The sequence below is a fragment of the Alnus glutinosa genome, chromosome 1 (assembly GCF_958979055.1).
Source record: "Alnus glutinosa chromosome 1, dhAlnGlut1.1, whole genome shotgun sequence".
NCBI classification, from domain to species: Eukaryota; Viridiplantae; Streptophyta; class Magnoliopsida; order Fagales; family Betulaceae; genus Alnus; species Alnus glutinosa.
The window spans coordinates 13427460-13444563 of record NC_084886.1 but is presented as its reverse complement, the minus strand read 5'-3'; the positions used below and the strand labels follow the sequence as shown (position 1 = coordinate 13444563).

Here is a 17104-nt window from a genome sequence, read left to right as displayed (position 1 = left end):
TATATATCCTGATTGCTATCTATGAATATATCCTGATCGCTACGTTTAAGATTTTTTAAGGCATATCGATTACAGCTTAGCGTACGACAAAAAGGATGATCAATATTATGGTCAATACACAGCTAGCATATCCAGATAATGATGATAATAATGATAATAATATTGTTTGGGGACGGCAAAAAAGAAAATTATGAAAGCACTTGGCCGCATTCCTACAACTGTCAGTGACTCAGTAGTGTATTGTTATTTTTTTTTTTTGTTCCTTAACTTCTTCTGGTTTACCCTGCTCGGAAGTTTCGTGGTTGTCTACAAGAAGAAATTCCAAGCAAGAAAGTCGAAGCCGGCCTGTTAATCGAATATACGACAATTTATTATTATTTTACCAGACGATTTCCTTAAAGACATCAAACCAGAGATATATAAATGGAGGGGAAGTAGTAATGCAGTACTAGTCTCTCATAAGGCATTGAGGAAATATGAACATTGATCATCGTCCCCGGCAGCCCAAGTGGTCCACCGACCTTTGTCAATGTGGAGAGGACCCGAGTACATGTGAGTGCTCTCTCTCAGTGACACAAACACAAATTAATACTCCTTTTAAGAACTGTGAAAATTTAGCCATTGACGTTCATCGAAGCTGTGGTGCAGGTTTAATAACATGCTGTCTTCCGTGCATCACCTTTGGCCGGATTGCTGAGGTTTTGGATGAAGGTCAAAGCTGTAAGTTTGAGCACACCATTAGACTGCATGTCCAGAATGGTATACATGCAACACTACATATAATAAACAGACATTTTTTTTTTTTTTTTTTTTATGGTATGATATAAAATTCATGTTGAACCCAAACTCTGACTGTACCGTTCCTGAATTTTAATCTCCAGAAACCAAGTATAAATTAAAAAAATTTAATGTGATAGGAAAGTACTTTGAAAATTATAAGTAATATATCTATATATATATATATTCCAAATTATAAGTAAATTATATATCAAAGTGTTAACTGTTAAGTGGATGGTAGTATAGTCTCGATCATATTGGTTTTTTATTAAATGAGATTGGCCGGGTTTAGTAAGTGACTTTATGAAGCTCCGATCTGGCCGGTCATAATATTTTGATTGACTAGCTAGTCACATTGATAACGTTACACGGTCTTATTGAATTCGTTTTGATACCATTTATTACGATCAAGAAAGTGCTAGCCAACTTTTGAGGGTGTCACGCACATACTATTTGACTGTGATTGGACTAAACATGACACAAAAGCTTAGGCAGATATATATGAACTTTTAACTTGGTTCTTGTCCGCCACTCTTTCTCCTTCCATTTTGCATAGCTTGCGTCGCAGAAGGCTGCGTTTATGGGCTTTTGATGCTCATCCAATGCCACTGGATTCTCTCGTGCGTCTATAGAGAGAAATTAAGATCAAAATTCGGATTACCAGAGGATCCTTGTAGCGATTGCTGTGTACACTGCTGCTGTGAACCATGTGCTCTTTGTCAAGAGCATGCGGAGCTAAAACATAGAGGCTTGAACCCCTCTAAAGGTCGTTGAACATAACTCACACCAATCTGCTTTAATCATCATCGTATCTCATTATTATTTTAGGCTAACATTGTTTCTAACGTACGTACTAGGTTGGATTGGCCCACCAACTGCTCCTCCACAGTTACCTCCGTCGATGTACAGATGAAGTACTCCTCTTTTCTTTTGATAGAAGATTATGATCATCTGATCCGCGCGCGCGTCTGGTTGCAAGTTTCTAATTATGGTTTGATTGTGTCAATGCTACTTCAATTCTAGTTGAAACATAATAAGAGAAGGATGATAAGTCCAAAAATATAAGATCAAGGTTGATTCGATGGATTTACTTCAATATGTTTTATTGTTTTCTGTCGGATTGGCGTACTATTGATACTTTGAAATCAAATATATATATATATATATATATATATATATATATATATATATATATATGAGTTTTAATTGAATTTCAAGCAATTAAAATAACCAATGTTTTAAAACTGACCAAGAGCTAGCGCTAATTAACTTGGAATCATCAATTAATTAGCTTCCCTCAAAGTTGGTCTATTCCTAGCTACCTCAAATGGAGAGATCCTGCTTTTAGATTGTTAGAAGAGTAATGTTACGTATTATACCCCTATCTCAGTCTTATTCTACTGGCCTGATGTGCCAATGCCCATCAGCCCTTATTAAATAAGATCAAGGTCATCCATTACTAGCAACCTAATCGGGTCCGACCTCACGTGGCCCACGTTATTAATGATATCGATCCGTTTATAGTGACCACCGTACCAATCAAATATGATTGCGTTAGTCACACTATAAAATCATTGGACCATATGGTCAAGCTCTTATACATATGTGCCCTTCGTTTGTACATAACTGATAAGCGTTGAATGTTTTACATTAAAAGTCCCTTAATGTTTTGTTGTGTTTTAGTGTTTTATCTTATTTTTAGGTCATAATAGAAAACACAAGCAAAACCAGCGAAATTAGGCCAAAAATGCATCAAGGAAAGTTCAAGAGTATCAAGTGTGGATTGACCCACAAAAGCTGACGATCGATCACTGCAGAAATCAAAGTCGATCGAGCGCCAGAACTATCGATCGATCGCCTAATGTTGTAGATCGATCACTCCCGGTTCTTCCAGAAACATCAAAATATCTGCAGAACTCAAATGACAACATTTTGACATAAAAATCTATTTGCGTGGCTAGTAGACGATTCTGGGCACCGACCTTATCACTTCAAAAGATATTTCCTTAATATTTTTGTAATCCTTTCCTCTATAACGAGAAATCCATCAAGAGATAGATATATAGAATTTTAGATATGTAGATAGACAGTTTTATATAGTTTTTAGTTAGTTTTCTTGTTCTAGTTTTCCTTTAGCTTATTTTTCGTTTTGACAGAAGGTAGAAACACGACCCATAGTTCCAAAGTGCTCTAAGAAATGGTTTTCTCTTATTCAATAAGAGATTCTCAAATCATCATGAGTAACTAAATTTCTATAGGGTTTTGATGTAATTCTTTCTAAATGCCATGGTTGGATTATGTTTCTCTTAAGATTTTCTACATTTGTACAATAATTGTGTAGCCTAGAAGATTGCAAAACTTTTGTAAATCGTTCTTGAAGTTTATATTTATTCTTGAAGAAAAGTTTATCTTGTCGATGAGAACACTTTTTAGATTGAAATGAATTCAACATTTCTATTTTCTGTGATTGTGGGAACGATAGCTATGCATTGATTCTTTTTTTTTCATAAGTTTAAGTGAGTTTGATGAGCTATGCTAGGGAACGCAAATCAATCCACATCTTAGTGTAGTGTAGTTTAAATGCTTTTCATTGTAACTTAAGTGGAGGATTCGTGTGAAACTAAGATGCTTCATGCTTATTCCTTGAACTATGTATGCTTATTAGAGATGTTTTATAAGGCATGTTAGAGAACATGAATCGTTTCACAAATAGATGATAAGTGAACGATTAGTGCGAAACTAAGATGCCTTATCATTACTTCTTAACCAAAGTATTTTCATATCAAGGTCGTCATATGGTTGACAACCATTACGCGCTCATATTGTGCATATAAAGAGAATTCATGTGTGAGATATAATCTGCCATTGGTATGCGATTTGGATAAAATCAATTCCCTATACTTCTCTTTCTACCTTTATCTTTACTTTACTTGTCATTAGTTTACTTTAGTTTTTTTAAAAAAAATTTAAAAAAAAAAAAAAAAAAAAAAAAAACAAATATCTTTTACGAGTTGAATTGGATAAAGTCTTGGATACTTCATAATCAAACAATCACCACAATTCTTGAGGTTCAATACCCTCTCTATAGTCCTATTCTGTAAAGATTCGTTCTATTGCGAGTGGTTATTGATTTAAAATCCACGTTATCAAATTAATTTTTGGTAATAAGTTTTTGGCGCCATTGTCGGGACTGTTGTAACAATTTATTTTTATAAAGTGTTTAGGAGTGTATCTACTTTAATTCTATACATAGTGTATATTCTGTGCATAAATTGTTTTTGTGTACGAATAAAATCGGTCCACATCATATGCTCAATTATTATAAATCATATATCATTTGCAATAATAATTGTTCGATGAAAGTATTACGCTCATAACATATTTCATTAAGTAAACAACATGTATAAAACATCTCATAATTTATAAAGAGAAATATTGCATTTGTATATTAAAAGAGTTTAGCCGTTCTGTAAGCATTTACTTGTCTCGATCGCTCATCTACATTCCTAAGCATCTTAATCTCACGTCACTACAAATTTTACCCTAATATTAGACATAATGCACACCAAGAATCTTAATCTTACACATGAAACCATAATCATGTGGCTAAAACCCTAAACATGCATTAAAATCCTAATTATGCACTTACTGCCAGCATCGAACAATCAATCCCCTCAGGATCGATCGTTCGGTCCTCTACAATAGGAATTAAACATAAAAATTAACAACAAAATCCTAATATCTTCCAATAACCAAGTTCCTAATCATTACAGAAGCCCTAATACAGGTCATCTATCAATTGCACAATCATTACCATTAATCCTAGCTTCATACGTCACGTTAAATATCAAAATTATTAAGTTGTTATAATCATAATTGAAAACCCATTTGCTAACCATGCAAGATAAGGGCATTGAAACATGGATTAGTGTGTGTTCCAATGCTATTTGTTACAAAAACGAAACCAAGTCTTTAAAATCTATAGTTCTCATGCAAGAATCTAACATCTTATGAATCATTCATTAAAACAAATTGTTAAAAGCTAGGTTTGACTTCCTACCACCGTGGTAAAAGCTCTCCAAGCAAAACCTCCAAGAAATCTCCTCTCTCACCTCCCTCTCTCTTTCTCACTTTAGGATTGTTTGTTTGAAATGGGCAAAAATATGATCTGGGGTTTATCCTAGGTCATTTTATAGAGTCATCCCTCGCTGCATGATTCTAGAAATTTCTTTTAAAAAAACTAGCATCAGAACATCGAACGTTCGGTTCTTAAATCGGTCATTCAATGAGCCATGTGTATCGATTTATTGATGGAAACATCGATCATTCGATGATTGTTGATTTCTAAATTTTAATATCTTTAGATAACCACTGTCAATTCAAAATCTATAATTTAAATGGGTTAGCACCCTCACAAAAAATCAACATTGTGACAAAAAGTTCATGAAGTTGCTTCCCTGAAGCCCAATGTGATGCGTGATTTAAAGCTTTTTGACGCTCTTTATCATCATCAAGCTAACCAAGATCGTAACATGCTAACTTGAAAGTTGGGTACAACACAATATTTATAGTTCTTATTTCTTCTAAAGATCAAGGTTCTTTAACAATAATAAGTAACGTTTGCAAATAAAATAGGAGAATAAATTAGCAATATAGGGGAAGTAGGGGGAATGTAGTTGTTTTTGGTATTTTGTCGTGATATGTTATAGTCAGATCTTGGTATTTGTTTACTGCATTGATTTAACATGCATTCAATATTTGTCTATGCGATGATTTATTACTATACATGTTTTCTTTGCATTTAATATTGTGTTTGTGCATGTTTCCCTAGACTTGTTTATTTCATCAGTGAATTAGAAAGTAGACCAAGTTTAATGGTTTGATATGATTTCTTTGAAATTCATTGAGCTGTATTTATTGTGGATATTTTGTCACATAATTGTCAAATGGGAGATTGTTATGTACTTTTATGTTTGTCTTGGCAAATTAATGTCCTAAAACATGTTATTTTGATTGTAATATTTGGTGTTAAGTTGAGGGTTAAGTCGGTGTAAAAGTTAATCCAAGACATGAAAAATTCAAGTTTATGAATGTTGTCCAAAAGAGACTAATCAGAGCAAAACAACGATATCTTTGGATTCCATCATCATATGAAGTCAAGCTAATTAGTTGCATTGAAAATCTGATTCAAGGGCTAAAAATTTGTATTTCAGGATAACTTTCTAATCCCAATAATTACTATGTTAAAACTACCTTTCAACAAAAGTATAAAATTTGGCATTGAAGACTTCATTCGCAAGTTCATTTGCAGTTGTTCGAACGAACTAATGCAGAAAGCTCTATGCAAAAACTCAAGAGATTCGTTCAAAGGTCGTTCGAATGAACTCGTGACAAGCTTTTTTTTCTTTAGCCAATTTAGCTTTTAAAACTTAGGTTTATCCTACCTATATAAGCCAATTGAGGCAAAAAAATTTGAAAGAGAGAGGCTGCTATTCAAAAATCCTTGGAGAGAAAAACTAAACATTTTGAGCCTACTTTGTAACACATCTCTTGTTCTTCTTTTGCAATAAACCACAAAAAACCTTTAGCCACTAGAGATATATATATGTGTTGCAGCGGACAAAGGCCACAACAAAAGAAGGCTAAAAGTTCTGAAGCATTGTGGTGGGAGGTGAACCGGTCATTTTGAAAGCTGAGTCTAAGATTACAAAGGTTTAATTTGTAAGTTGATTAGTTTGTAACATAAGTCTTTTATAGTGAATACATTTGAAGTTGGCCAGCCCCTGTAGTGATTTTTCTTTTGAAAAGTTCTTTAAAAGTTTTCACTTTGTTATTAAAATCTCTAGGTTCATTTATTTTCTTCTTGCTTGACTTTTGGTAATTACACTACAAAAAAACCAAAGTTTTAAGTTGATTGAATAATGTCGTTTTGGGAGGAGAAAAAAAATGATACTATTCATTTTAAGTCGTTTGAATAGTGTCAGTTGAAAAATAACTTAACACATAAGTTTGGACTCCAGATTAGAGCCGTTTTACTTTAAATGATTGCAATTAAAGTCTTTTTGGTGCAAACAATATTAATCGTTTAGAGTCGTTTGAACTGTGAACAAGACCAAATGAATAGTATTGTTTTAATGTTCAAGTGACACTAATTATTTAGTGTCGCTTGAACCCCCAAATGACACTATTGTGAATAAAAGAAAACAAAATAAATAAAAATAAAAATCACCGGAGCGCAAGAGTACCTAGCACAAGTGACTCTGCGCAAGATCGAGTCCTGCGCTGGAGGACAGGAGACTCTTCCTGTAGGAAGAATTAAAAAAATATATATATTAATAATGTATATAGCAGTAGGCTATAAAAGCAGCTACATCAATTACACCTAAAAAACCAAATTAATCCACCAACAAATTATATCTATACAATCAAAGTTTCTCAACAGTACTAGCAAAAAAAACTTCATCTGCTGCAATACACCACAACATCAATATAAAAAGCACCAAACATCAGCACCCTTCAATTGCAACAAAAAACCTATCTCCTATCAGAACACAAGAATCTTGAACTCAACATGCCAGAAAAGTCTTCCTCTTCCACTTATAAAATTTTTAATTTTACAGTTATAACCTCGCCGTAGCAATCGAGCCTGAAAGAGACATCCAGACTGTCCATGCAGTATGACCTATAGAGTTGTTGGGTCATAACTCGAAGATCTCACCAATAGTCTCAGACACTCTTGAGGTTCTCACCTCCTTTCACAATTGATCGGCCTCAAAGATTGACTATAGCGCCAAGCAAATGTAGCCAAATTTTTTGGTATCATTCCAACTTGTATTTTCCCTTTAGTATCCTAGCAGCTAGCGGCAAGGATCCACCAATGTAAAATGTAATGTTCGTTTGTTGTTGTTTGTACCTTAATTATCTCATCCACTAAAAAAAAAAAAAAAAAAAAAACTGTAAAGAGAAGAGAGAAACTGAATCCAAAGCACAAAGCTTTCCCAGAAAATACACAAACCATTAGGTAATACAAAACTGTAAAGAGAAGCTTGGATTATTACCTCATTTGCTCCCAATGGCCAGAAATTCTCCACTTTGGGTTCCCGAGCCTCATCTCCGTCTTCTTCTTCTTCTTATTCTTCTTGGTCTGCGTCTCTCTCTCTCTCTCTCTCTCTCTCTCTCTCTCTCTCTCTCTCTCTCGGGTTAAGCGTGGACATAAGTCAGAGAATGCAAGGGAGGTGAAGATGAAGTGAAAAAGAAAGAAAGGGGGAGAAGAGATGTTGCACAAATAAAAACTCATGGCCGGTCCACGAGTGTAGATATACATGAAGAATTTTAGTGTCATTTGAAAAAATGACACTAATTTTAAATTAAATTAGTATAGTCTAAACAGTAAACGACATTAAAATTTAGCGCTATTTTGTATAAACAACATTATTCTAAATGACACTAAATCAAAATTTCTTTTTCTTTTTCTTTTTGTAGTGTTAAATCTTTGTGGTTTAATTGTCTTTAAAGTTGATAATTTTGTTAATATGAAATCTGTGATAAGATTTAGATAATCTTATTTAATTTGTTATAACTTGGGGTTAATAACGATTTTTCAAGAGAGAATTATATCAACAGAAATATAATAACTTGCCCAAAAGAGTTGCTTGGTTTAAAAGAAACCAAGCATATTGACATATATAAACCTAAAAGTGAATTAAATATACGCATGACATCATGTCGATGAGCATAAATTATGTTGAAACAGTACTATTATTCAAAGTTTTGGTTGAGATTGATCAAGCAGTATATCTGAGATAGTCAACATAGCTCGTGAAAATTAAATTCTACAGCTTCAACTTTACCCTCTCTTAAGAGATGCAATTTGTACTTAAGCCAATAGCTCCTCGTTCAACCATAATATTAATTTGTTATGTTCTCATTAGAGGTTAAAGAACAAGGTTGTCCAAACTTTCCTCCTATTTTTTTAACAAGGCATATATTGCTCCACCACACTCATAGTCTGAAGTCTGAACCCACAATAGAATTAAGTGCACACATGCATTCTAGCTGACCATGCTGCATTCAATCGTTGAGAGTGTCAAAGAATATTATAAAAGTCGATATGGCTTAGGAATTTTGGTAGGATTTTGTAATGAATAATTGAATATCACATTGACAAATTAAAAGGTGGAGAAATTAATATACTCTTATATGTAGGACGGCTTATCTAAAGAATGTACGTGATGGCATTATTATAGAGGACGGCACTGATCGGCATTATACAAACCATGATTTCAGTATTTTTCTTATCTTCTTTTTTGTGAACCTTTGCTCGGAAGTTTCTTAATTGTTACAGAATATGCAAATACAAGGCGACATTTCTTAGGAGGCCGGGGACTCGATCTTCGAGATGATCATATTTTTAATTAACATGCTCGTAAGCAGAAGGAAAGCTAGTATAAATAGATGAATCCTAGCTAGCTAGCTAGCTTAATTCCTTTCAAATTGGAGTTCCAGTCATTAATGAAATTTTTTGGTATTTCTCTTAAGCCCAAATGGTCCAAGGGCCTTTTTGGGTGTGCAGGGGACAAATGTACATGTAAGTGCCCTCTTTCTAGCTTTCTCGAGCACGATGCGCAAATTTTGAAATATTTACATTCTCATGATATAATTGGCATGCATGCCCCATACAGGTTGCATTACATGCTGTCTCCCATGCGTCACCTTTGGCCAAATCGCTGAGGTTATAGATGAAGGAGAAAGCTGTAAGTATAATCAAGAAATTTCCCTCCAAAACACTTGCACCTACCATATATTCACCCATATATACAAAAAGAGACTCCAAACTTTACTGCAATTAGCTAGCGAAAATCTTCGAATTCATTTTTTAGACTTACAATATGTTTTGATTATGAGTAGAAAAACTATCAAGATAGATAAATTAGTTTTCAAGAGTTGTAAAGTGAAAATGTTTATTAGGAATAATAAAATTAACGGGTAGATATACAGATGATTAATTGACTTCTAAACTATGTCGATCACTCTTTTTGTTATTACAGTAGCTAGGTTATAATTGTATTTAATGAATCAAAAACTTTCACTTGAACTTATTCTTTTAAATTTTGATGATATTTATTACCAATAAAAATAAAAATTAAATTTAGATATATTTCGAATATAGAGGAGTACTGAAAGTTCCCAAAATCAACGAATTGATCATATTAAAGTGTCCCACATTGCCAAGAAATACATGACCTTGGCACTCTATAAGCCATGCACGTATACCCCTCCTCTCTCAAGGCGTCTTTTGAGAGTGAGTAAGGCTCATAGACTTTTACATGATATTAGAGCTCCGGGTTCCTTGAATGATGATGGACATTCCCCCCCGTTGGATACGTGTTTGGACAATTAATAATGCCACACGTGAGGGGGCGTGTTAAGAGTCCCACATTTTCAAGGTTTCCCTGGGTTGTGAACTTTATAAGCCAATGTATCACCTCATTTCTCAATGCATATTTTGAGAGTGATTAAGGTCCAATGACTTTTACATGGTATCAGAGCCAGATTCCTTGAACGATGATAGGTCTTTCCCTCCAGATGTTAAACACGTGTTTGGTCAAAAATTGTCACACGTAAGGGGGCGTGTTAAAGTGTCCAACGTCATCAAGAGATACATGACCTAAGCACTTTATAAGTGATGAACACCCCTCATCTTTCAAGACATCTTTTGAGAATGAGTAAGACTCATAGACTTTTACAGATGTTACCCTTCTTCGAACCATACTAGCTATCCTATATATATCAACCCCCCCCTCTCGTATTTACAGCTATAGACCCCAACCCAACTTGCTCTGGCCCCCGTTCTCCCCTTTCTATTCCTCGAGCAACCATTTCAGCTCTGTGACCATTGGAACTGAGGTGATTGCCAGTACGTACCATACTAACAAAGCATGGACGAGTCAGACCCTTCGGTTGACGTAGTCTTCTTGGAAGATGCATTCTCCTAACAAAGAATAGATAATAACTTGATGGGAAGAGAAGCCCGTCTATGATCTATACATGGGACGAATTTCAAAAGGATTTAGGTATAATATAAGTATACTTTCTATAGAAAACAGGATTGTATATTGAATAGGGGTTATATTGAATATGGGTGAGAAGGGCGGGTAGTTAATAACCGTCTAACCGTTTTTGTAGGCGGCTGAAGAAAATCGCTAACCACTTAGGACAGGATGGTTACTAACCGTTATTCACCTATCCATATATATACATATAAAATAACGTTGTTTCATATAGGGTTTTAAATAACATCATACATTCCGTCCAAAAAATAAAAAAGCCAAGAAAAAAGGTCAAATAAAGGTTCAAAATGCCCAAACTTAAAAGCGGTTATAGCTTTAAGATTAGCGGTTATTTTATAACCGCAAACCGCCTAAGGCGGTTGCACTTACGACTATAAAAATATAATAACTGTCTTTTAACCCCTAAATTATTGAATCGCACATAGAAATGTACAGAAAAGGCTAGCTTATATAAAAAGGCCAACTAATATATATACAATGTGGACGTGGGACATGCATGTACAATGTGGGACGATATATAATCTAACACTTTGATTAATAATGTAATTTGTCCTTTCTGTCTATTTTGCATAGCATGCTGCCGGCAAGGTTGCGTGTATGGGGTGTTGATGGGGTTCCAATTGCAATGGCTTCTCTCCTGCATCTATAGAGAGAAATTACGATCCAAATATGGATTACCAGATGAACCTTGTTGTGATTGCTGTGTACACTTCTGCTGTGATTCATGTGCTCTTTGCCAGGAGCATGCTGAGCTCAAACACAGAGGCTTGGACCCGTCCAAAGGTTGTAATTAAACTAATTAACTCACGTACAACAAATTATTGTTACCATTATTAAAGCTTGACATTCTTTTTTTGATGCACCAGGTTGGACTGGCCCTCCCAAAACTCTGTCCATGTTTAGATGATCTCCCAGTTCGGTAGATCGAAGATCGATATTATCAACCAATTTGCCAGTGCTTCATTCCCTTTTTCCTTTTTTCTTTTTCTTTTTTTCTTCTACAAGTTTTATTAACAAAACCTTATTGGAGGGATAATTACTCCAAAATAAATCGCAATCATGGTGAATGGACTGTTATATATCTTAAATATGCTTTCTTTATTAAGTTATTATTGCAACGACCATCTAAATGCATGTGGTGTCAGATCGATGATGAATCTTCTAAATCTTCATCTTTGTCAGTCTTGACAAAGATCCCCGATGAAAATGATTCTTATTGTTATTGTGCACAATAATGACGAATAATATAGAATTAAAAGAAGAGAGTACGAAAAAATTAAGACATGCATAGATTTATGTGGTTCGACAATTATAAGCCTACGTTCACAAAAATGCGGCTATATATTTGTGTGTATGATGTAATAGAAAAGTTATAAATTTATCCACTATTCTAGTTTTATAATTTATATATTTTTGCTACATCAAGTTAGAAAAACGTTCTTACATAATATTTCTGTTTTTTGTCAACGTTGAAAGTTTTATAATCATGGAGGAATTTGATGTCTTTTATATGTTTAAAATGAATACACTGCTTGCAAGCAACTTATATATGTTTCCAATTCGAGCTAAAATTTGTTCGATCTCTCTACTAGTTTCCTCCGCCTCATCTCCGCCTCCTCACATCCCTCATTCATTGCATGTGTGTCCCATGTGCCTGTTAAGGATCGGAAGAGAACCAAGTGGAAAAAGAAAATCAAATTGAGAAAATCAAGTCACTACAGAGTAGCCTCTGCCTTTCACTTTTCTATTTTTCTAGTTTTCCTTAGCATGCTTCCTTGGAAGTCAGCATGCACACGATCCTAAGAAATCAGGTGATTGATCCTCAGCAGCTTAGAACAGTCTACACAGCTGACCTGCAGCCCGATTCCCTCTAGGAATTCTGCAGCACTTTTCTCCTCCTTGTTTCATGGTTGACTCACGGCTCCTCAAATTCAACAAGACTCTTAATTTTCCCGTTCTTTGTTTCATTTGACATGGTCAATTTGATGTAAAGTGTTGTACTAATATTTCCTAAACTGGTGTACATTGATCATTATAAATAAACACACCTTTCCTGGGTTTGATCAAGTAAGTTAAGTAACTAAACCAGTTTCTTACTTACATTTTCAGTGCCTACCCAAGCACACATGCAGGGCGGAACTAGGTGAGGTTTTGGGGACTAATGTACGTCCTCCAAGATTTTAAAATTTATTCTTAAATTTTATGCTTTTTATGTAATATTCCTTCCAAAATTAACATATATCCCTCCAAAATTTTCAAATTTCCATGTTTTCAGTTATGTCCCATGCATACTTCAATGTCTAGTTCCGCCCCGCGCGCATGGGATCAGCGTGTCTCCCGCGGGGCGGATCTAGATCTCTTGAGTACGTCTCCCAACATAAATAACTAAATTAAGGCTTACTTGTTCAATCTAACCCGATCTTGGTCCTCCTTTCTTCTTCTTTTTTCTGGTCTCTCCATAGTAGGTGCCATTTTTGCTGTAGAGGCTGTAAGAATGTGTCCCCGGCCAGCATATGCGTTAACCGCAAGGCACCTCTTTTGTTGAACAATATTGCAACTTTTCCCAATGGGGCAACCAAGTTCCATTGTTGTCGCTATAGATGTCCCTCCAAACAGCCTAACCTCTGTAATGATTAACAAAAAAAAGGTCTATCCTTTAATTTGGACCGCTTCTGAAGCCGCCATTTTTTATGATCCTTTTCGATCTTGGTTGTCGGGGCAACAAACTATTGGATCAAATCAATTTTCAACATCTTTTAACGTGATTGTTTCTTAATAGATAAATGCTAGAACTCCTTTTAGTATTTTTCTGGAATTCTTCTATGCTGATATTGCATCCTATTGTTAATAAAGAAAAACTACAGCTTATTTTCTCTCTCTTATTTTTATTAAAAAATACAAGGTGTCATGTCACTATAGAATGACCCTAAAAAGACACTAGAAGGAGTTCTATCATTCATCTTCTTAATATGTATCAACTGTAGTAGGTTGACTGTTGACCCTCACCCATTTCTCGTATACTTTTTTTCTTCACTATTTTAATGGGAAAAAAAAAAAAAAACCAGACACACGTGTGTAGGATGTAACATGTGTATTTAGTCCGTGTAGCCACAAAGTGCATGCATGGGAATTGGGATGGTGCCCTGAAGCTTCATGAGTTTGAATAGATGCCCCTAGATGGTTGGTGGTGTGTCCGACTTAATTATTATGGGATTTGTTTATCCCATCCTTTGGGACCATTGAACTAGCTTTCCCACTTTCATTCTTCTTCAGTGATGTGCAAAAGACGACTCGTGCATATCAACCAAGTAGCACATTTTTAATTGTCATAAGGGTGTACGTAGGACTAGCTTCGACTCCAGGAAAAATGCTCTTTATCTAATTTAGAAGAAAATGCCCTTCCCCATCATTTTGGTACTTATACCATCAAACTTAAGAAGTCACACTTCATTCCCTACATCTACTACAATTAGTACAAGTTACACCTTTCATTAATTAGCATACAACATTAAAATAGACGAAAAATAGCCACACGTTACTTGCAAGTGAACTTTTTATTTGAATTACCTATATTACTCCTAAAAATTAGAGAAAATTTTACTTATTATCCCTAATCTTTCATCACTTGCAATCATAGCTTTGAACTTTAAAAAGTGTCAATTTAATGTATTCATGTTTCAATTTTTTTTAAAATCCACCCATCCATTAGGATTTTCTATTATATCATGTCAAAAGTTTCAAAATATCCTTGTTTTATATGTATATATAAACATTTTCAAAGATTCATACATACGTATTTTTGCAAATTCTATTAAATCCTGACTGACGCATAAATTCTTGCAATTTTAAGAATTTTAACACTTCTCTGTTAGGATTTAACGAAAAATTCTAACAGAAATGTGAAATTAAAATATGAATATATTAAATTGACAATTTTTAAAGTTTTAAGAATATGATTGCAAAAATAATAAAATATAAATTGTGGTAAATAAAGTTTTTCCCTAAAAACTAGTGACACATGCACTCACAGCAATCATGGATCACAAGACCCATGGTGATAGCTGGCAATTTTTTACACGACATTAAAGGATTAGGATTTGGCACCCGCTTGACCCGCAAGTTTAATTACTGTTTTATGAAATTATATATATATATATATATATATATATAAATACAAGTTGAAACAAGTCAAACAGGTCGTATTTGAGTCGTGTCAAGTTAGGTTGGTTTTGAGTCTAAACATGTTAAATGTCTCAATCCGTTTGTGACCCGTTTAATAAATGAGTCAAGCAGATCGAATCACTCGCTGGTCATGTTCAGGTTGAATGGTTTGACCCGTTTAACTAAATAAGTCGTGTTCAGATTGACCCTTAACGGGTTAGTGGGTCAAGCAGGTCGAATTGCCAACTCTCGACCAACGGAAGTTTTTTTTTTCCCAAATTGATTAGGGTATTTTTTGTTTTTATGTTTTTTTTTTTTTTTTTTTTGGGACAAAAAGAGTACATTAGAAAATTATAATGTACTCTTTTTGTCCAAAATAAAAAATAAAAAACATAAATCCGGTGATTGTGATTATTTTGGGTGGGTTGATAATTCCAGTTTTCACTTCTTTCTCTTTCTCTTTCTCTTTCTCTTTCTCTTTACGCTTTACTCTTTACTTATTTACTTTCTGCGTCTTTGGAGTTGGGCTTTGGCTTTGGTGAGTTTGGTCTTTCTGCTTCTTTTTGAACAACCACAACAAAGCTCAGTATATTCGGCCAAAAAAGGCTAAATTGTTTAAAAAAAAGGGCTAAAAATGTTTAATCCCGAAAAGTAGGCCCAAAAACTTAATTTGGCCAACCAACTATCTCGATAATATAATAGTTTAAAGGGTATTTTGAATGAGAGATGTGTTATTTGTACACATACTTACATTCGATGTAGGATCTATACATGTGAAATGTGTCTCACATGTAGGGGTGGGCAAATTATCCGCCTACCACCTACCGACCGCTTACCAAACCGAACCGAACCACTATCGACCGCCTACTAACTTTACCGACTAATTTTGATTTGGTAGTCAGTATAAAATTTTGTTCTGAAAATCGGTTTGGCAACCGAATCGAATCAAACCATCTTTTAAGCAGTAACCAAACCGAACCGAACAGCCTTTTAATCGGTAATCGAATCGCATTTTATTCCAACAAATTAAACGAACTGACATAAAACAAAACGATGTTGTTTTAGTAAGAACGAAACGTTTGATCTTTTTTTTTTTTTTTTTTTTCCTTTAAAAAAATCAAAACGAGGTCGTTTCATTACCCATGTTAACCGATTTAACCGACCGCCTATTAACCGTTTTACTGACTTAACCGACCGCCTATTAACCGCTTAATCGACTTAACTTACCGCCTATTAACCAAAATAAATTCACCGACTGCATTTCGACAAAAGTCGGTTAACCAATCGAATTAATTGACTTAATCGCCTACCGAACCGATGCCCACCATTGGGCCACATGCATAGGTTCCAAACCAAATGTAAGTGTACGTACAAAATGTGTAAAAAAAAAAAATAGGGTAAATGTATCATAACTCCCTGAATCGAAGTGCAATTTAAAATGGTCCTTAACTTTCTAAAAATGAATATTAACTCCTTCAGTTTTTCACGAATTTGAAATCAGTCATTCAGTATTTTTCCGTCCATTTTCACAACTTCCGTTAGTGCCACATCAGCCTTTTTGCCACATCACCTTAAAATATTATTTTTTAATAATTTTATTTAAAAAGAAAAATTAAAAAATTAAAAAAGAAAAAGGGGTGGTTGCGAGCCATCCTAGAGGTGGCGTCGGCGACCTTTGGGGGTGGGCTTGCGGGGCACCCCCTCCCTAAGGGGTGGCTGCCAAACCCCCAAGAGGGATAGTGGCAACCCTTCCTTTTCTTTTTAAATTTTAAATTTTAAATTTTTCTTTTTAAATAAAATTATTTAAAAAATAATATTTTAAGGTGACGTGGCAAAAAGGCTGATGTGGTATTAACAGAAGTTGTAAAAATGAACCGAAGTAACTGAAGGATTGATTTCAAATTCATGAAAAACTAAAGAAGTTAGTATTAATTTTTAAAATGTGTGAGACCATTTTTAAATTGCGCTCCGACCGAAAGAGTTATGATAAATTTATTCAAAAAATAATAATAATAATAATAATAATAAAAAAGAAAAATTGTACAAATATAATTCACCTTTGAAAGTACTTTTCCTTATTTAGTTCGTTGTATTGG

General features: G+C 34.4%; 2 protein-coding genes across 5 annotated transcripts; both read left to right on the top strand.

Moving 5' to 3' along the window:
* Nucleotides 1–320: 320 nt before the first annotated feature.
* LOC133858775 (cell number regulator 7-like) lies at nt 321–1873 on the top strand. Of its 4 annotated transcripts, none has more exons than XM_062294240.1 (4): nt 321–552; nt 649–720; nt 1334–1543; nt 1635–1873. In XM_062294240.1, exons 1-4 carry the CDS (start codon nt 477–479, stop codon nt 1688–1690), a joined length of 414 nt encoding a protein of 137 aa, XP_062150224.1. In that variant the 5' UTR covers nt 321–476; the 3' UTR covers nt 1691–1873. The 4 variants fall into 4 exon arrangements, with proteins under 4 accessions (XP_062150224.1, XP_062150223.1, XP_062150222.1 ...); XM_062294239.1 differs by having other exon boundaries at nt 649–759; XM_062294238.1 differs by having other exon boundaries at nt 321–720.
* A 7415-nt stretch (nt 1874–9288) lies between these two features.
* Nucleotides 9289–11754, top strand: LOC133872501 (cell number regulator 7-like). The gene is made up of 4 exons (XM_062310053.1): nt 9289–9364; nt 9459–9530; nt 11421–11630; nt 11714–11754. The coding sequence occupies exons 1-4, from the start codon at nt 9289–9291 to the stop codon at nt 11752–11754; spliced, it is 399 nt and encodes a 132-aa protein (XP_062166037.1).
* The last annotated feature ends 5350 nt before the right edge of the window (nt 11755–17104 follow it).

Excerpts from the sequence above, each read along its gene's own strand:
- LOC133872501 (XM_062310053.1), top strand. The coding sequence starts at position 9,289 with ATGAAATTTTTTGGTATTTCTCTTAAGCCCAAATGGTCCAAGGGCCTT. Across the intron at positions 9,531-11,420 it reads TATAGATGAAGGAGAAAGCT|CATGCTGCCGGCAAGGTTGC; the intron begins GTAAGTATAATC and ends TATTTTGCATAG. Across the intron at positions 11,631-11,713 it reads AGGCTTGGACCCGTCCAAAG|GTTGGACTGGCCCTCCCAAA; the intron begins GTTGTAATTAAA and ends TTGATGCACCAG.
- LOC133858775 (XM_062294237.1), top strand. The coding sequence starts at position 477 with ATGAACATTGATCATCGTCCCCGGCAGCCCAAGTGGTCCACCGACCTT. Across the intron at positions 760-1,333 it reads TAGACTGCATGTCCAGAATG|CTTGCGTCGCAGAAGGCTGC; the intron begins GTATACATGCAA and ends CATTTTGCATAG. Across the intron at positions 1,544-1,634 it reads AGGCTTGAACCCCTCTAAAG|GTTGGATTGGCCCACCAACT; the intron begins GTCGTTGAACAT and ends CGTACGTACTAG.